Here is a 20660-nt window from a genome sequence, read left to right on the forward strand (position 1 = left end):
ACAGAAACACGGATCATGACAGTCAGGAACATTCAGGACAACAATACCCCAATTCAGTTCTACAATGATTTTAAAAATTAAATCATATATGGTAAAAACACAAAACCTTCCAAATATCTTTGTCTAGTTTCTAGAGCAATTACTTTAGCATCATTTGAACTAAGATGCACTGGATGAAATCAATTTGATGAGGAAAAGTTTATTCACGAGGGAGTTGGACTTGGAAGGAATGACTTGTGATCATGTGTGTCCAGTGTTCAGGTCCAGATTTAGGATCTTGGCAGACAGCCATGACGACAGTGACTCTGGGACGGGTTCAACAAACGAAGAGAAGCACAACAGTCCAAGGAAAGATGGAGGAACGTCTCCTGAACAGGATGAGGAGGGAGGTAACCAAGGAAATGTGGAGCCATGCTTGGATGAAGACGGCGACCTTGACGTCACACATCGGTATGAAGGATAAAACAACCCAGTAAGCGTTAAAATGTTGGTTTTGTGATTAAGAAAGTCAACTTAGAATTCTTGTTTTACAAAGTTCTGGAGAACAGACATCATTCTTGGATGTTTCTTGGTCATGTCCAAAGATTTGTGCAGGGAAATAAATGTTTTTTAATGACGTTTTATTGTTTGCTTTTATACAGTCGGGAAAATAAGTATTTGAACACCCTGCAACTTTGCAAATTCTCCCACTTTGAAATCATGGAGGGTTCCGAAATTTCATTTTTGGTGGATGTCTACTGTGATAATAATCTAAAAAGTATATATATTCGGAAATCACTTATTTGCAGCAGCAACACACAAATAAAAAAATAAAAAAAAATCATACATTGTGGTTTCCGGATTTAAATTTTTTATTTTATTTTTTTAGAATTTTTTGATTTCTGTTTCTCCACAAGTGTTTGGAGAACAAATGCCACGGGTTCGAAAATATAACTGGGCAAATTCAGGTGAACCTGCAAGTTAAAAGTCAAAGGAAACACCCAAACAGAAGAGGAACATTAGGACACTGTACAGATGGGCAGATTTACAACATAAGAAAGAAATAAGACTGCATAGTTATTAAAAATAGTTTACAGTTGATCAAAAGAAATGTACAACCAAGTAGGACAATTAAGAAAAGTATAAAATATTTTTATTTGTGCATAGAAAGTCGGGATGTAAATATTTACAAGGTTTGTTGGGAGCAGTAATGGAGGAAGGATCTACTATAACACTCCTTTGTGCATGTCTGATGCAGCACATATTCCACCATATTCCAATAAACTGCTGGTTCTATGGGTCATGCTGTTTCCTAAAGAAGTTCCTGGAGCTGAGTCTAAGGTTCTGCACCAGGTGGAACAGGCGGGTGTCCGAAATATAACAGATGTGAAGGATAACCGGTCAAAGCTCCAGAAAGCCACAGACTTTTCTTAAACATACACAGCAGTGTACTGGTCCAGTCACCAGTACAAAGGTTCCATGTACAATTGGAGTGGAAGATCGGTCATTGGTGACCACAGTAGAACATAATAAAGTGCAGACAAACTTGTTCTTGTTAAAGTTTTTGACTACTTTGTTTCCATGTTACTTAAACACATCAGTGGAATTGGAGAAGTATTTAAAGACTGACAGGAGAAGAACTGGAGTCCTTCAGCTGTTCTAAATAGATCTAGTTATGCTTTATGTTTATGTTTATGTTAATGTTATAAAATCATTTTGAAATGGAACAGAGAGTCTCAGAATGGAGGATCTTCCTGAGTACCTCATTGATCTTGTTCAAGTTATGCATATTAAAGGTTAAATATGTATAATTATGACATGCTTGGTACAGTCTTTGGTATGACCACACACACATTTCTATTCCTTTGATTCACAGACCACGAAAAAGCTCAGTGGATGAAGATGGCAGAGATTTGGTCTGTCCCATCATCCTCCAGCAGTCTGTTCCTGACCTGGATCAAGATGAGGACAGTGATGATGATGATGATGATGATGAAGAGACTTGTTGTTCTAAAGACATTATACAGATTGGTAAGACTGAATTTATACAGTTTCAACCAAATGTGTGATGTGGTGTATTGATGTGTGTGAATGTGTTTTTGTTTGTTATTCCTGTAGCTTAACGTGATAGATATCAAATATTAAAAGATTTCAAAAGAAAATGTGAATTTCAGAAAATAACCAGGAGGGAAAGAAGCAGCTTTATTTACTGAGTTTGAAACTGTTTGTATCCTAAAGATGCTTTGAACGAAGTAACTTGTTTTTCCATGGAGTAGACTTTGATTTTTTTAAGGGTGTAACAAGATCGCTCAATATTAAAATGGCACAATATCTAAAAGAAATCCACCTGGAAAAACGCTAACTAGCTGCTGTTAGCATGGGGCTTTGGTGGAATAATACAGAATGTTAGCTGCTAACAATGCTAACATTGGCTTTTGATCATTTCCAGAAGCAGTTCTACTCTGAACAGAGTATTTACTCAGTTTGACATTCATGAATCTCTTTTTACTCGATTTGTGAAAACACAACATGGGAAGCTTTACTCTTCACAAATATTGCTTGAAGCGTATTTTGATGTTGTGAACTCAATATTAAATATCATCTTTCCTCATGTTGGATGTATTCTTACATCCCTTCCACTTTCTGCCTTCTATGCTACTACATAGCTCTTTTTTTATTGAAGTCAAAAGCAAAGTGTGTAAAACCCCATGGACATCTCATATGTTACAGACACTTAGATCTTGGACTGGAAGCATATTTTTTAACGCATTATGAGTTTGGGTAATGTAATGTCTACGGACTGTTTTAATGTTTGTTGGCTTTTCCATGTGTCAGAAATTCCCAGTTCAAAATTAATTATAGGTTAAGACATTACAGACGTTGGCATCATAATGACAGAAGAGTAAGGAAAATAACATCCGATCGTCATTGCAATGTTGAACAACAGTTTTGCTTTTGCTTGATTTTCTAATACTTGAACTCCACAAACAAGCAGGAAAATCATCAAACAAAAACATGGCATTAGGAATTTCTCACAGTGGCTGAGCTCAGGTGAAAGCTGGAAATGATGGAAGAGCAGAACTGAACAGGAAATCCATTCTGAAGGCAAATTATGTTCTGTTCTGAACACCAAATTCAGACTTCACTGCTTTACACAACAGTCACACAGGATAAAAGTTGTAATAGCAAGCTAGTCTGACTTTGAGTTCATAAAGTGAAGATTTATGTTATGTATCTGTTGAGGTACATAGAATGCTTCAGTCGCTGTTTTACTCATGAACTGCTCCGTTAAACCAAAAGTTTCAATTATTTCATTAACTTTAGATCTTTAGTATGCTTTATTATTTAAATGTATTCATGTTAACAGTCTGAAGACCAGACAGCACAAATGACTAAATACTGTCTTATACAGAACACACTATGGCTACACCATTAGAAGACGTTGGCAAACAGGTGAGTAGTTTCCATCCTTGTGTGGCAATGATATGTCACTGACTCCACACTCTTTATTTATTAAAGTATGTAACATTCATAAAAAAATTTACATATTAGTTTAAATTGTCACTATGTTGCCACAGTTTGTCATGAGACAGACAATCTGTGAGAAGATGGAACTCCTCTGTCTCCTCCTAGTGCTAACTAGAAACAACCAATCAGAGTGAGGAGGCGGGTCTTAGCGCTGTCAGTCACCATCTGTGAATTCTAAGCATAGCCACCAATGATGGCAGATAAATGGTTTTCCTAGTAAGTTGTTTCTCTGCACATTGAACAGTTGATTGACATCATCTGTTCCCTCCTCCTGGCTCTGATTGGTTGTTTTTGGTTGGTGCATTTCTTCAGACGGTAATAGCACCTCAGGGAAGAGGTGGAGGAGATGGAGCTTTTCACAGATTATCTGTCTCATAACATTCTGTCATGACATGGTCACAGTTTTAACAAATATGTAATATATATATATATATATATATATATATATATATATATATATATATATATATATATATATATATATATATATTTAGAAAAGTTACATACTGCAGTATTAAACAGAAATTAAGCTAAAGTGAAAAAGCTACTTGTGTATAAACTAAGTACACCCTTGAATTGGCAGCCAGGTGCTATCGGATATTGCTACCTGTGTGTTGTGTGTCTAAAGGACATTGTTCTAGAATTCTTGTGCTTCGTTCAGATTCAGCTCTGTGGCTCTAAGCTCTGCTGCCATATTGTTTCTAGACTTAAGAGGTCGTCTCATGGCAAACCATTCAAACAACAAGACTCATTCTAATTCAACACTTAACCTGTCTGGGCCTGTGGCCTCATGGAGTCCCTGGATTTTTTTTGTTATTTCTCTGAGGATTTTTGTTTCTGGCTATGAGGTGAATTTGCTGGCCTGAGTGAAATTGGTCCTCCCATGTTCATTTTTAAGATTTTAATAAGGAGATAATCAAAGGTCAACCACCCCATCACATTTTCTAAAACAAACAAAGCTGGTCTTAAAGGGGCAGTATTATGTGTTTTCCAGGCACTTCCATTTTATAGTACAATTTAGTAACTATGTTACCTTCAGTTGTTATAAAAATGCTGGATATATCAAATATGACTTAAAAGAAATTTGACTTTGTAATTTAATGCCTTGAAATTGGGCCTTTGTCTCTTTAAAACTTCCTACTCATTCTGACGCTCCGCCTTCAGGAAGTCATCACAATGTGGCTCCTCTATTAACACCTTAACAATGTTTTTGCAAGCTTTGCTCTGAGAAGTAGCTCCTGTAATGAGCTGAGCAGATGCTCATTTCCACCAGGTGTTTGCTAATTACTGCTGGCTAGTCTGAAGGAGCTGAGTGGAGGAGTTACGGGACAGAGCTGCTCTGAGAGGCAATAGCTTGGAAACTTCAGCTCTGAGGAGGAGCTGTGCCTCAAAGGCAGGGCCAGATCCAACCAGGCGTTTTGCACAGCTGAATGGTTGCCATGGAGATTAAAGGATTTCTCAAACATTAAATGAAAGAATCAAGGCAATACTGCGGGTATATTTTTGACGAGGGAATAACATTATAACATGATGAAAAGCTCAGACAAGTTTAACTTGTCTGAGCTTAAAGTTTGATCCAAAATGACAAATAAAACATGTAAGTCAGGTGACAGACGACCTCCTGACCTTTCTGGAAATGTTGTTTTTGTCATACTGAACAGTGAGTTGGGTGGAGGGTGGGATGGAGCTGATGTTTCATGTCCTTTGGGTTGACCCAGGTCTGGCGGGGGGCCCTCCTGCTGGCTGACTTCATCCTCTCTGAGAAAGACACTTTCAGAGGGGCCACCGTCCTGGAGCTGGGAGCAGGGACAGGCTTAACCAGCATCATCATGGCAACCACGGCCAAAACGGTCTACTGCACAGGTATGAGGCCATTAGGCAGGGCTGCTCAGTAATGGTGGGAAAAATCATTGTGTTGAGCAAAGTCACTGATTGAATGTGTAAACTTGTTTGTATTTAAAAGCTGGAGGTGCATTCCAGGTTATCTTTACTCTCTTAGTCGCTTCTCCTCAATAAGTTAAATCAGATGGAAAGTGTAAGAAAACATGTTGTAGTCTGTGTGCTCTGATGCTGAATGTGTTTTCCAGATGTGGGTGAAGACCTCCTGAGGTTGTGCCACAGAAACGTATTTCTGAATCAACACATGACGGACCCAGCAGGTCAGAGGACGGGAGCATTCATCTGTCACTTTTCTCTTTTAAAGTCGAGCGCATAGTTTTATGTTGTTGCCAAAATGATAGATGTATTCATATTATAGTTAGAAAATATTTAAACAAAAGCTAGTTGCACAGATCATGTATGTCAGTACAGTTCCACTGACAACTGATTTGTGTTGCATTGTGTTTGAGATGTGTGACTGATGGGAGCGAATCGGGGTCTAATTAACTGCTGCACCTACTTTCTTTCTTTCCTCACATGGTAGACGTTCTGCCTCTTACTCTCTTAGTAGATTAATACAACTTTATATCATTCATTCTCATTTAGTTTTTGACTGAGGCGAAATTTCAGGTTGGGTCTGCGTTGGGATCCATCTATATATCTATAAACTCTAACGACTTTTCGTTGAAGTTTTATGTCAATTAGAAAATGTTTAATCTGAAAAAAAAAAAAAAAAATGTTTACATGTTCAATACTTTACTTTACCCACATAGTAAAATCCAAGTTTTGGTCCATTAAAAACAAACAAACAAAAAAAAACTAAACAGAACTCTGTCATGTATTCATTTTGGACCATTTAAGCTTATAAACTGACTGCGAAGCTTCTGATATTTTGGATCATCCATGCAGGAGGCCACCTGCAGGATGAGAAGTTGGTTTTGACTGACATTTGGCTTTGCAACTTTATTTTGAAGGGATTCGAGGAAAATAAAAAATAAAAATCTAAAATGTCAAACTCAAGGGAGTCAGGATTGCAACATGTCAAATAGAGCAGTGGTTCTGGTCCTCGGTTCTGATTCAGATCCGTCTCTGGTTCCTCAGCTGCAGTTCATGTCCTGCTTCCTGTGGCAGCAGAGGAACACCTAAAACCTGCTGGATGGACAGTAGACGTAGTTTATTGGAGCTGTGTTTTAACTGTTGTCTGAGAAGATGTTAAATTTGACCTCAAACCCTACTACTCTCATCTGCCTTAGCTTAGCGTCTTCATCTTTGCCAGCAGCAGGTTACATTCATCTATTTTTTCCACCCATCAGGTGGGGAGGTGAAGGTAAAACAACTCAACTGGCTTCAGCACAGTCTTTGCACAGGTAACACCTTTCTGCTTCTTCTCTTAGATATTAAGCATATTAGTCAGTTCATAACCTATATCTTAATGTCAAACAGTGTTGAAGTTACTGGACAGACTTTTTGCACAAATGATCAAATTCTACATGCAGCTTTGGAAAAATTGAAGAGACCACTGCACTGAACCCCAATGAAAACCTGGTTATTCCACCAAATATTGATTTCTGAACTCTTCTTGAGTTCAAACATTAGTATTGTTGTTTCTAAATGAACATGAACTTGTTTTTTTGCATTATTTGAGATCTGAAAGCTCTGCATCTTTTGACGTTATTTTGATAATTTCTCATTTCTTGCAAATAAATACTATGTTTTTGCTTGGAATTTCCGAGACGTGTTGTCAGTAGTTCATAGAATAAAAGAACAACATTCATTTTACTCAAACATATAACTATAAAGAGTAAAATCAGAGAACTGATCATTTTAAGTGGTTCTCTTCATTTTTCCCAGAGCTGTACATGTAGCTTCTTATCTGGAGTTCATCATCCATTAACCCACCAGCTGATGATGTCACTGGTCTGCTTACTTCAGACCAGTGACATCATAGATACTTTAATCATATCTATCCACCAACTCCACCAATCACCTGCTCTTCCTGCTCTTCCTCTCTGCTTGTGTAGATGCTGATCTGGAGTTTAGCTGGACTGAAGAGGAAGTCGCTGATCTTTATGACAACACCAACTTCATTATTGCAGCTGACGGTAGGTTTGCAGTTCTAATGAAAATAAAATCAACTTTCCATTTCTTTGTCCATTTTGTTGTTCGTTTGAACCGAGTACATTGTACAGGCATGATGAGTCCAGTGACTGGATGGTAGGTGCAGTTATCATGAGGTGTATTCACTAGATGTACATGAATTGCAAAAGGTTTATTCGGTAAAAAATAAAACTTTAAATCTGTGTTTTCCTCTACCCACTCATTTTCAGACCAGGAAGTGGTGCATGACGGTCAAGTTCAAGTTTATTTTTTTAAATGGGACAATACATATACACAAACATTTACATGTAAATACATGAGATTATAGCCAGGTGGATAATTTCCATCTCTAGTCCCATTGGCAGGTTGATTTTAAAGCACAATAATAAATACAGGGTTAAAAAATTCAAAATAACACAACAGAATGAGAAATACTCAAGACAACAATCCTGACAAGAAGTCATTAGTCATGTCTAATATGTTTTCATTTGCTTCCATGTTTTATTCTAAGAGAAATGATTTTTTTATGTTTGTCACCATTGAAGCTGCACAGAACATCAGACTGAACTAATGTTTCCATATTTGTGTCTCCAGTTTGCTATGACAACGATCTGACAGACGGCCTCTTCAGGACTCTGTACCGGCTCTGCAGCAGCTTTATTCACTCCTGCACAGTTTTCATTTCTTTAGAGAAAAGGTAAAGAAAAAACTGTCTATCACTGTATGTTCACTTAAACTGACAGTTCAGACTGGCAGCTTTGTAGAGTTGCGCCTCAAAATGCGTGACATTTTAACTGCAGTAAAAGGAGGCGCTAAAGAGTTAGTCTCAGTCTTAGGCCACCCTTCAGACTTTAATTATAGTAAAATTTTAAAACTTTGAATCATTTTTCTTCCATTTCACATTTATGCACTGCTTTTAATTTCCATCACAAAAGATTCCAACAAAATATGCTGAAATTTGATTCAGTTTAAATGAGTTTAGTGCCATCTTGCTACAAATATTGTCTCAAAGTCGAGTACACACACTTCAGTTTGATCAAGTTCAGTTTATTATCCAGATTAGTTTATGTCTGAGGAAACCCAGCAGCTTGCATAAAGTCAACAGCTTGCAGCCTTCACTCCTCCAACAATCACTTGACTTTACAACAATTAAACCAGGAATTTACACTTTATAAAAAGACACATGCATTTTTTTTCACAGTCTGACATGAAATCAGAATGAACTTTTCCCGTTTTAGATCAGTTAGGATTACCAACAATGAAACTTCCCTTAAAGTAATTCCCTCTCATATTATTCTGGCATTAGCAAATATAAAACATTTTGATAATCCTAACTGACCTCAAACAGGAAAAGTTTATTCTGTTTTCACATCAGACTGTGAAAAAAATACAGTTGTGTCTTTTTATATTGTGTATGTAAACTTCTGGTTTTAACTGTAGTTTCTGCTTTTAAAACCTGTAGGAGCCAAAGACAACAACTTCTGTCTTGTTTGAATTTAAAAGGAAAATATTTAAATTATTATATGTGACTCATATCATCAGGATTTATGGATAAATATGAATATCATCAGCATTAGAGAGGAATCCCATGCTCTATGATTATTATACTATTTTGAAGCATATATGGTAAAGAGAATGGTCCAAGCGCAGAGCCCTGTGGTACTCCAGGATTTGCCATAATTCTCTTCCCTCCTCTGTCTTACAGGATGAACTTCAGTCTGCGCCACATGGACATTTGCTGTGAGGCCTACAATCATTTTAAGCACTGTCTGTCCCAGCTGCAGGACATAGAGGATGGCCGGTGCAGATTCAAAGTGGAACATGTTCCTTTAAACTTCTCACAGTTTCTTCTATATGAACGTATTGAGCAGCTGGTGAGAAAAAACTTTACACCCACAGTTTCATCCGCACTGATTTTCTGAATTTAACCCGTCTCTCTCCTATAAGAAGCTACAGCTGCCACTAACTATCCTATACTGTTTTCATCCTGTACATTGTACTACATGCTCAGTTTATCTGTGTTTCTCTGCTAGATGAAACCACTACAGCTGCTAATGCTGCCATTAGCTCTTTGTTTTTTCCTTAACATTGACAGTACTTCTGGATCCAGTTTTCTCTGTTTTTGTGTGAATCCATCCATTTTTTTTTTTAAATATGGATGTTTTTTTTTTTCAGAGCAGTATTTTTAACTCGGAACGACAGTAGTTCTGAATTTGTGCTGTATAAACAAACTGCTCTGAACTGGATTAATATGGATATATTTAGCTGTTATTGGAAAATACTTTCTTTGTATTACAGCGTCTTTTATGCAGTGAAACTAGACATTTAGGAGACAAACTTACAAAGATGTATTAGGGCCATTTTAGATATAGAAATAAAGAGTACATTTCAGCCAAAAAAAAAATCTCATACATTTTCTAGAAAAATGTTTGAACAGATGAAAAATATCTGAAATTTGAGATTAACCTTAGAAATTTTTGAGCTTCAAAAGTTAATTTCTGAGTTTTTGGCAGAAATTAACTTTTTCCTCTCTTAAAAATCCAGTGGCCGTCGCACTGGATTTTAAGTAACCCTTCTTGTTTTTGCAGGAGCTGTGGAAGATCACTGCCTCTCCTCTTGAATCTGAACAAACCCAGTCTGACTCTGACTGAGGAGGCTCCCAGAGATCAGCTCTGTGGACGCTGACCACAGACTGCCTGCTGGACGCCCCAAAAATCTACTGTTACTGATCTGTGAATGCACCATTGGTGACCAGAGGCCTTTGTTTGGTGTGAGGCTGTTCAGCCAAACAACAATCTGTTTCTGATAAGAATGTTACGTTGGTTGATGCTGTAGGTTGTGTGAATCCTCATCTGTCTGCCAAAGTGGAGGAGGCTGATGGATCCTGTTTGTCTGACCAGCTTCCACCATGTTGAGATTTCTTTTTTCTACAAACTTCATGATGAGACATCTGTCTGCTGCTCAGAGGATGTACAGTTGGTAACAATCCCTTTATGCTCATTGATTCTAACAGAATCTCCCCCAAACTAATCAGATCTCCAGTGACCTTGTTGGTGACATCAGCTGTTGTAGTTTTTATTAGCTGAGCTTCTCATTCTGTTCACACAGGTACTTTGGGAATATGGCTCAACTGTTCAACAATGTGAAATAGAAAAATAACTATTAATATTTAAAGTAAAGAGTATTTGGGAGACTAGGATGTTTGAATCCAAGAAAGCTGAAAAGGAGTTAATAAAAGTTTTTGTTGGTTATGGAACTCACCATGAATATTTAATTGTAAATGAAGTTGGGGGGGGGGGGAACAAATATATATATATATATAAAATTTGTGTAATGAAGCTGTAGAATGAGTTTCACTTTATGAAATACATGACAAAAAATATTTTAATTTACAGAGCGGTACCTGTAACTTAACAGTAACCCCATCACTCTGCAGTGTGTGGCGACTCCGACTTCTTCACATGGAATATTTAGGAATTTTACAGAGGAAGGACCAGAAATGAAACACATCAAGAGAGACACAGAGTATTCATTCTTAATTTATTAACAAAACGTAGGTCTCAGTATTTCACAAAGGAAAATAAATAGCTGTAAACCTGCTACATACTTTAGAATTAACTTTTTTTTTTTTTAAACTAGAGTCCTGACAGTGAGAGCTGAGCAGAGGAGACGGAGGCGGTCCACCAGCATCACTACGTTTCTGTTCCAAGTTATTAAAACACATTCAGAAAAAACATGTGGCTTGGAATCCATTCAGTCGGCTATGACTTCTTCATCAGGCATGTTCAAGCTTCACTAAGCAGGACGAAGAGGAATGAAAGGTGGATTCACCTCCAGTGTGTGGGTTGAACAGGTTATAATGCAGGAAAGAACTGAAGGACTCCTGATTCCAGAACCTGGGAGTTTTAAAAGCAGATCTCCACTTACTGAGAGTTTAAGTTGCTCTGTTTTCATCAGAGGGGAACGGCGGCCATGTTGGACCCTCTCCATGCATCACTTCATGATAAATCACAGTAGGAAAAGCTGCTTTTTAACTTCACATGTCAACTTCATTTCACCCTTCCAAACCTTTCCCAGTCAGGAATGGATCTAATGTCCTGCGCTCCTAATAGGCTCCGCCCGGTGTTGGATGGATGGGTGGGGCTTTAGTGGCGGCGGGTGGTGTGTGCTCTGCAGTTTGAAAGAAGTACAGCTGGAAAGGAAGAAAATGAGAATTTTCAGCAGTTTGTTGTGAATCAATAGCTGTTTCCATTACAAATGTGTGCAAATCTATTCTGCTAATGTAAAAAGTAAAAAAAAATAAATAAATAAATTGCAGTGTTTCCATTAAATAACAAATGACATTAAAATTACATGTAAATAAGCTTGTTCACACAATAAGTCATTAAGAATCATGTCAGCGACAGATGTCAGCAGTTGCATGAGATGTATTCATAGTTCAGCCATGGTGCTAGAGCTCATCATCTTTCAGCCAATCAGAGGAGACGTCTGCATTTTATTCAGGCATTGGAGTGACAAGCCCCGCCTACTGGGGAGAGACTACTATGTCGTTTGTGGCGTATTGGGGAAACTGTAGTCTGTGATTTTAACTATGGATTCTACATGTTGGAATGACACACAGCTTTTTATGAACTGTGATGCTATGAAGCTTGAGTGGGGCCAGCTGCACATTGTCTGAAAAAACTAACCAAGCCATCATCCTGATATCCCTTCCTGTCATCTTTTTCGTCATTTTCATCTGGCTGTTGATCATGTGACTTATTTGATGCAAAAAAGTGTTTCCATTGCAGTTTGACAAAATACATCCATTTAGATATGGCTGAAAAAAAAGACTCATCCCATCACAAAAACCATCAAAAAACGTGAGTTTTTCAAAATAGGCATATTTCCATTAAGCACATTTATTTTTGCAATTTCAATTTGCGCCATTTTATGGTTAACGGAAACGCAGCTAGTGAGACCCCCTGGACCCATCACTCCCCCACCGAGCTCATCTACCTTACAGCCGATGGCCAGCAGAGTGTGTAACACCACGATGGTCACCACTGTGGCCACTGCTGTTACTCTGGTGTCGTCCCGGACAACGGGCCAGAAGGTGAGGACCAGGACGGAGCCAGAGATCACCATGGCAACAACGATAAGCGTCCACCGCAGCCACTCGTATGATATGATCCACAGGATCTGGAGGTGATGAGATGTGAGGCGTTATGACCAGCAGCTGGACCAGCTGTCCTCTGGTCAAAACTCAGAGTTTAGACATGAGTCCAGTTCCAAAGTTATTCAGACAAAATCAGATTCATGTTCATTACAACCACTGACTTTCTTGTGTTTTACAAAGAAATACAAATCTCTTGCAACCGTGAAGATAAAAGATATTACACCCTTTTAGAATAAATGTTTTACACATAAAATTCTGAAAAGTGTGGCATGCTCTCTTTACTGTGACACCCCAGAATAAAACCCATCACATCCAGCTGCCTTTAGAGGAACTTAATTAGTAAAAAGTCCATCAGGTGGAGAGTCTGTTGTCAGGACAACCTTCAGAATTAACTCCACTCATCTGGTTTTTCACAACAACGGAGATCAGGAAGCCAGACAGCCTCCAGGTTGACGTGAAAACAGCTTTGATCAACTGAACCTTCTGAAAACTAACACTGCACACCATCCTGAACACACCATCCTCACATGGTGGTGGTAGCATCATGCTGTGGGGATGACTGCCTTTCTCAGGACTGGGTTGGAGGTTCATATCCAGCCAGAATAGTTTAGATCAAAGCACTTTCAGGTGTTAGAATGGCATAGTTAAAGTAAGTCTAATTGGGATTTTTTTCTAGAAAAAATTAGAACTAAATATTTCAGATATCCTTGATCCAATCTGACTGAACTTGTAGATGTCCAAAGCTGGTAGAAACAGACCCAGATCACCTGCTGGTTCTACAGTTTACTCAGAAAAATGCATGCCACACTTTTCAGATTTTTATTTGGGGAAATTTTTTTTTGGCCCACTGTGAAAATTGCTGTAGCACACACTAAAAGCTGCTGTTAAGAGAAACCCGAAGCAGATTCAGCAGCATTCACTCACTGATGTCGGGATGTAGATGAAGAGCGAGTATCCATAGACGCACACCGTCTCCAGGAAGGAGTAACCTCCGACCTGCCGCTCGGCGCCCTGTCTCCAGGTCAAGAATGCCCACAGACCGATCGGCACCAGCCAGGCGTACAGGAAGATCACCACCGCAGCTATGGTAACTGCAGCCAAACAGATCACAGTGAGCACTGAGTGGGGGACCCCGGGGAGGTCATGGGGTTAGAGACTGACCCCTGTGGAACTGCGGCCTGTAGTGATAACTGGGGTCGCCGAGCGAACTGAGGAAAGTGGACAAGTTCCCACTGATGGCCACCGAGAACACCAGGGTCACACAGATCCAAAACGGCCCTGTACAACACACACACAAACAAACAAACAAACACATATACTCATAACAGATCATTTATACTGTCCTCTGATCTCTCCATACTTCATAATATTCTCGAAGACGAGAGACATTTCTGTGCATCGTCCAGTTAAACATGTCTCATTTGTAGCTGCAAATGTCACATAAGTAATTGAATAAAAATAACTTATGTTTTTGGAATAAATGTTCACTTTAGAAAAATTTTCTTTTTATCAACATCTCTATGAGATGTTGATAATTGTGGAAACTTTTGTAAAAGTATTACTGGAACTTTTAGTGTCACTGAGGAAATTCAATGTAATTATTTCTTAAAACAATGACAAAACAAATAGCTAAAATATTAATTTGTTAATATATTGATATTTAAAAACATTAGTTAGTTCTTTATCATTTTTATTCAGAGTTATTAGGAGTCTTTTTGGAAGGTGTAAACCTCTGAGTGGAACCTGAGCAGCATGTGTTCGGAGGTGAGCTGGCAAACTCACCATACAGGTCTGGGTTATTCCTCAGGTAGTGCTTGACAAAGTTTCTTCCTGGTAGCGGCATCAGAGAGCCCTTAACTCTGTCCAACACCTGCGTCATGATGGGAGGGGCAGGGGGGAACCAAGGCAAACATTAGCATTAGCCTCCTATCAGACTCTTGCTGTGTTCAGAAGGTATTTAGAGACAGGGTGTGGGGTGTGTTTGTTAGTTAGCTCCTACCTGCACTGTGTCCACATTAAATAAAGACTGATAGTATTCAAAAGTCCAGAAGCCACCAGCTGATTTCTGTCCTCCTAAAAGCTGAAAACACAGAACGGCAGTCAGCTGCTGTCCAGTCCAAACACCCAGAGGTCACTCTGTGTTTCAGTAACTTAAAGGAAATGACCTCTGAACTCTCCTCCTGAGCCGCCTCATCCTCAGACAGGTCTAGTTTTACATCCTCCCCAGCTGCAGGAGCTCCGGCTGTGGTTGTGGGGTCGTTGGAAGCAGACATACTGAGTGTGGGGGCCCCTGGGTCAGCAGACAGGAGATCTGCTGCTTCCTCAAACTCTACATATAAAGAAGGACAAGAGCTGTTGAAGACCACATTGAGTATCATTAAAAAATCCCAATGAAATACTGTAAAGGTCTGGTTTTAATGTGGGAGTACTGAAGGGTTTGTTTGTTTTGTAGACAGGAAAGTGGTGATTTTTTTATATCAATGTGCACTGTACTATTTAATCGGAACCAAACAGCTGTTCCTACAGTAAAACATTTATTACCAAGAAGAACTGTTACAAGAACAAACAAAAACAACAAACTCTTACGTTTTATGCTAAGTTGATATTTTTTAAAACCAAACCTAAAACTGTTTGTCTAACATCCTGTCCATTGGTTCTCAAAAGCGATCCTCCAATCTCACCAGCAGATGTCGCCATTTACATAACATAACCCTATTCTGCCAAACAGTGGACAGGTTTGACAAACAGATGGTGATAATAAATGTAATATATTGTTTCTCATTTCAATTCTATATGTTCATTAGCTTTCTTAACTGTAAGGCTGAAAAACATGCTGGAGGAGAAACAGACAGAAAGCGGCCATATTTACCCTGGAACTGCAGGTCATTTGGAGTGGCCATCGCTCGTTTAGACGAGACAAAGCAACTTCATGCAGAACCTAAAAGAAGGAGCAAAGAGAAAGTATTCTAAATGACAGGTCTCACATTTAAGATAGATAAACTAATTTCAGTAACAACAGGAATAAAATAAATCATTTTACATCACCGCTAAAAGCTAAAGCTTATAAAATGAAATAAACCAACAAAGACACAGCTCGTCAAACGAGCTAGACTAACCGCTCTGCAGCAGCTCACCTTCGCATTAAAATGTTTCTCCTCAGGAGGGAAGCGTCTTTCTAGGCTCAGCAGTCCCGGGGGAGGGTTCATAAAACCTGCAGCACCGCTAGTCTTCACACAGGTCTACAGCCGCTGCTGTCAGACAGGAGCTCTTCCGGTACACGTCACCACGTAAACAAAGCCGTCACGTGAACACAATTTTAAAATAATTTATTTTTAAACAGCAGAACATGTATTTCTAGTATCTCAAAACATATACCTAATTGTGTATGTATGCAGAAAGGTATTTTTCTCTTTCTTTCCCTTTTCATTCAAGCGGAACCTTTCTGACACTGCTACTTGCTGACGGAAGACCAAAACTGGGGCACCCGGTCCGCGCCATTTTGGTTCCATGTGAGCTCGCGGCTACTTGCAGTGCTGGCTGTGGGTGAAGGTGACCGTGTTGAGTGAAAATGGCCTCAATGCGGACAGCCAGGAGGATGTTCTGTGCTGCGGCTCAAGCAGCGGCTACCCCGGCTCCCAGCAGCCGCTGGGAGAGGCTGAAGAGGAGCAAGGCGGGTAGGGAACGAGCTGACCGAGAGAAGTCAGCTGAGGTTCAGGCCACCATTATTCTAGATTGCTATGGGAAGCAGAATAGGTTGTCCGATTTATTGTCGGAATGAATATTATAGGAAACTACTAAACAGAAAACAGAAGAGAGAAAATAACTGTTATTGTGCTAAAGAAGCGCAGACTGGAAGAGGCATTCAGTCAGCAGGGCTGTCTCTCTGGATGCAGCTAATTGCTGCAAACTGTAGATCAGCTGGTTTATTTTGAAATGTTTAATGTAACATAATGATTTAATATCGCGACTAAATTGACTGCATATAACCACAGGACCACTTTATTCGATATACTTGTTTAATTGCTTAACAGTAATAGCAGATTAATCAGGTGGTGCATCTCAATGCAGGCATCTAGATATGATAAATATCTTGCTGAAGTTCAAAGCTTTATTCTAGTGAATAATTTGTTCATCCATCCTAAAGCTTCTCCATCCATTCTACGATTCAACGATTTGTCCGTCCGGTCTTCCTGGCAGTCTGTACTTTTAGCAGGTTCCATATTTATAGTCGGACAAGACAGTGGTGCCAGTTGCAGCAAGGAGGTCTTGCTGCAACTGGCACCAGGGTTTGGTCTCCCCTTCCAGGTACTCCAGCTTCCTCCCATAACCCATAAACATGACCGTTAGGTTACTAGGTTTCTCTCAATTGTCTTTAGGTGTGTGTGTGTGTGTGTGTGTGTGTGTGTGTGTGTGTGTGTGTGTGTGTGTCCGTCCGTCCGTCCGTGCGTGCGCGGGCGCCTGGTTGTTGTGATTTGCTGGCAGCCTATCCAGGATGTCTCCTGCCTCTACTCCAATGACTATTGCAGCATGCAGCAGCGTGTATAGAGGATGGACGTTTAAAGTCTTAACTCCAAAAATGAATGGGGCATTTTGAAACGTGCCTGAAGTTTTTACTTTGGACATTGGCAGTATCTCCCCCCACCAACACCTCTCCCCCCAAAGAAAAAGACTAAAAACGTGTTTCTTTGATATGGCAGAAACAAGTCAGTAATGAACTGATTCTGTTCAACTAAACCTTAGGTTGTATCTGAAAACTGAGTCAGTAAGATGACTGTAAGTTGTGTCATTTTGTGGAGGAATAAGGCATGATGTCACTCAGAGCACAAAGCATAGAATTAGACTGAACAAATCTGTCCTTGTGGATCAGGTACATTGTCACGGATACCCGGTCTAGAATCTTTTTCCAATATCGGGACCGACAGATGTTAATGTGTCAGTCCCAATATGTCAGCTGACTTCTGCAGTGATGATTATCTATGAAGTTTAGAACAGACAGATGAGAGGTGACAACCCTCCCTGATGAATATTTTGCCTTAACTGCTGTCTTTCGTTAAAAAGAGTGCGCTGAGTCAAACTGTATCATTGTGATTGGTTTATTCAGGATCACCAAACTTCCAGCCTGGGCATCATCATAACAATCAGCGTCACCTAGACTACCTGAGCCTGGCGCTCTTTTGTGATGTCATCACAGGTGGCCATTTGTAGTTTGTATCCATGCGTAACATTAACACTGCAACTGTGTCTTCTTCTGTTGTCTCCAGGTGTGTGGTGTGGCAGCCTGCTGTCCGACTATAAGGAAGCGTTCAGGGAGATGGTTGTTGGCGCTTGGGAGCGGCCGCTAAAGTCCTCTGTGTACTTGTCTCTGCTGGGCGGGGCCTATGTCTGTTTTCACACCAAACCTGACCAGTCATCTTTTGAGGCCGCCTTGCTGGAGCGCTCCAACCAGCTGAGCCTTCTGTCACCGTGGATACGCAACGGCATCTCTGACGGCCACGTTCAAAGCCTGGTGAAGCTTCGTAACGAAGGCCGACTCCGCTACGCCAGCCTGGGACTCCTCAGTGTGGTGTACCGTGCCGACTACGACCCAGACGCCACACTGTACGAAGCCCGCTGCTCCAACCTGTCGGTGCCCTGGAGGGAGCTTCCTCAGCGGGTGCTGGACGTCGGCTTCACTGGGTGCTGGTGGATGCTGGACTCAAAGATGAAGGACTACGACATCAACAACGATGAGTACAAACACCTTCCGGCACACCTGCAGACAACCACACCACCCAGCCCACAGCAGGTGGAGAGGAACGAGAGGTTACACAGGGATTCCTGGTTGCCGCTGACGATGGAGGACAAGGAGGAAGAAAGAAAACCTGTGGACAAAATGGAAAATGTCAGTGAACAGAGTCAGATAAAACTGTGAGACATTTAATCTGTGAACTCTGTGCTTTTATTCTCAGTGTTGGGTCAGTATCATGAAAGAGAAACATCTTCGGTTCAGAGAGTCCTTAGTTTGTTTTTTCACACTAAGTGTTGGTGAATGTTTTATACAATGTCAATCAGTCGGCCATCTTTGAACTAATGGAATCTGTTTACCATGCTAAGCCATCACAGGTGTCAACCTTGTTCCTGGTCTCTTTGGAAAAGAAAAACACCTAAAACGTCCACAGGTGAGACACACAGAGCCTGTGGTTTAATAATTTATTCTGATTAAAGGAAATCTAAAATACAGCAGCTCAAGCTCAGTTTTTTTCATATACTATCAATGCTTTCCAGAATTTCCTTCAAGAATTTGCAATGATGGGAAATTAGTTTTACATCACTCTGGCTAAACTTCATTTTACTCTCCTTTGTCATTCAGCCAGACTGGACAGTTTCCTGGAATGGATGGTCTATTTAAGGTCGTGGCAATTGTCTTTTCTGGTTTGAAGAAATCTTATAGATTTATATCTGGTCTAAAAGCCAATGATTTGTAAATGTTCAACTGACATCTGCTTATAGCTGAGATTGATAAAACTCTTATGCCTGTAAAAGTTTTGAAAAATGTCCTATATCCTCCCTCTTCACAGTTGTGCATTACTTTGTGTTAGTCTGTCATAAAATCCCACTAGAATACAGAGGAGGCTAATTCCAATGTGAACAAGTTTAGTGAATTCTTCTGTGAGACAGAGTAGCTGCATGTCAGATACTAGATTACTAGCCAAAGGATGATGAAGACTTGAAATTAATTTTGGTTCTTAGGAGTTTTTCATTTCCATAACATCAGCAAGATGAGTTGAGGTGAGATTGGATCTCAGTCCCTCAATGTGAACAGAGTGTGATCTCTCATCCTTCACTGGGCCAGGAAGTGTAGGTTATTGGTCCACAGTGATCCATGATGCTGGTGATAAATCATTAGCAAAGGATGCCGAATGTCATGTGAAGAAATTTACAAGTCAAGAGTCTAGGTTCTGGTTTCCATCCAGCCAGGCTTCTGTTCCGTTTGTATCCAAGCCATGGTAATGGTAGCTCTTACCCACCAGGTGGTGCTGTAGTGCAAAAGAATAGTTAGCCTGATTCCTGTCAAATTGGAACAGTTTTACTGTCTGTTCTATAAAGAGTTGGAACTGGACACATAAAGAATGACTCAACATCAGCACATTGAAATGAGTCTTAAAAAGAAACACAAACAATGCAAAGTCCAGAAAAGTAAAGATTTCACTCAGATTTCCTTAAAGGATCAATAAATATGAACAGTTTTCATATCCATTAGAAACTCCTGAAGGAGCCTAAAGTGGATAATGACCCTCTAGAGATGTGATGGCTGCAGCATTCAGTTTAACTCTAATTCCTCTATTAAACATCGATGGGGACGATTCATCCAGGAAGGATTCTGTTGGGGGTTTGTGGATTTATTTCTCTAGTGTAGTATGTCTTTTATGTCCTTGCATCTCTCAGAATTCCCCTTCCCAATATTTCCTTGATCTCATGTAAAATGAAAATACTCAGGAAAAAGACACATGTTCCAGTCCATGTGTCAAACATAGAGGACATGTGACTGGATGGAAGGAGATCAGCGTTTACTGCTGACATCACCAACTGGCAGAAGGACTTCTGAATCGGTCTGAATCTCTGTCTACTCACATCACCTGCACGTCACCAATGAGCCGAAGCGCTCTTCAGAAGGTTCCTGGTAGCTGCTCAGGGTAAACGGATGAAACATTCCGTCCTGTCAGATGACCTCACCCCTTAATGAGAGTGACTCTCGCTTCCTGAACTTTAATGAAAGCCAAAAAGAGTCTGAAACAAGAAGCAAGTGTGGCAAACAGTTAAGCATCTCCATATAAGACTCCAGTGAGTCACTTATTGTCTTCTACTAAGATTTAAATAACAGATACTTTAGATCATTTTTATATGTCTTATTTCTCAATCTACTGGCCCCTAATGGACCCTACTGGCCCCTCCTCCACTCAGACAGGGAGCCGGGTTCAGTGAGGGCAGTCACTGTCAGGTGCTGTTGGAGAAATATGCAGTTTTTTCTTTTTTTTTAGTA

General features: G+C 40.0%; 3 protein-coding genes across 6 annotated transcripts in view; 2 read left to right on the forward strand and 1 right to left on the reverse strand.

Moving 5' to 3' along the window:
• Positions 1 to 10238, forward strand: part of mettl22 (methyltransferase 22, Kin17 lysine) — a 20236-nt gene extending 9998 nt beyond the window's left edge. For all 3 annotated transcript variants that reach the window (XM_015015752.1, XM_015015753.1, XM_015015754.1), the window contains 10 exons: positions 255 to 450; positions 1856 to 2010; positions 3392 to 3432; positions 5226 to 5370; positions 5595 to 5666; positions 6699 to 6752; positions 7407 to 7487; positions 8077 to 8179; positions 9188 to 9356; positions 10071 to 10238. In XM_015015752.1, the coding sequence (XP_014871238.1) occupies positions 255 to 450; positions 1856 to 2010; positions 3392 to 3432; positions 5226 to 5370; positions 5595 to 5666; positions 6699 to 6752; positions 7407 to 7487; positions 8077 to 8179; positions 9188 to 9356; positions 10071 to 10133 (1079 nt within the window). In that variant the 3' untranslated portion in view covers positions 10134 to 10238. The remainder of the gene's footprint in view (positions 1 to 254; positions 451 to 1855; positions 2011 to 3391; positions 3433 to 5225; positions 5371 to 5594; positions 5667 to 6698; positions 6753 to 7406; positions 7488 to 8076; positions 8180 to 9187; positions 9357 to 10070) is intronic.
• A 680-nt stretch (positions 10239 to 10918) lies between these two features.
• On the reverse strand, positions 10919 to 15917 carry yipf2 (Yip1 domain family, member 2). Of its 2 annotated transcripts, none has more exons than XM_015015755.1 (9): positions 15775 to 15917; positions 15510 to 15578; positions 14806 to 14969; positions 14640 to 14720; positions 14423 to 14510; positions 13802 to 13918; positions 13565 to 13731; positions 12481 to 12663; positions 10919 to 11674 (listed from the first exon to the last, which is right to left on the reverse strand). In XM_015015755.1, the coding sequence occupies exons 2-9, from the start codon at positions 15538 to 15540 to the stop codon at positions 11588 to 11590; spliced, it is 918 nt and encodes a 305-aa protein (XP_014871241.1). In that variant the 5' UTR covers positions 15541 to 15578; positions 15775 to 15917; the 3' UTR covers positions 10919 to 11587. The 2 variants fall into 2 exon arrangements, with proteins under 2 accessions (XP_014871241.1, XP_014871242.1); XM_015015756.1 differs by lacking the exon at positions 15775 to 15917 and adding an exon at positions 15227 to 15357 and having other exon boundaries at positions 15510 to 15580.
• Positions 15918 to 16106: 189 nt separating this feature from the next.
• timm29 (translocase of inner mitochondrial membrane 29) lies at positions 16107 to 18862 on the forward strand. Its single transcript, XM_015015757.1, has 2 exons — positions 16107 to 16314; positions 17902 to 18862. Exons 1-2 carry the CDS (start codon positions 16209 to 16211, stop codon positions 18549 to 18551), a joined length of 756 nt encoding a protein of 251 aa, XP_014871243.1. The 5' UTR covers positions 16107 to 16208; the 3' UTR covers positions 18552 to 18862.
• The last annotated feature ends 1798 nt before the right edge of the window (positions 18863 to 20660 follow it).

The sequence above is a fragment of the Poecilia latipinna genome, unplaced genomic scaffold (assembly GCF_001443285.1).
Source record: "Poecilia latipinna isolate Pla-1442-1.1 unplaced genomic scaffold, P_latipinna-1.0 Scaffold1948, whole genome shotgun sequence".
NCBI classification, from domain to species: Eukaryota; Metazoa; Chordata; class Actinopteri; order Cyprinodontiformes; family Poeciliidae; genus Poecilia; species Poecilia latipinna.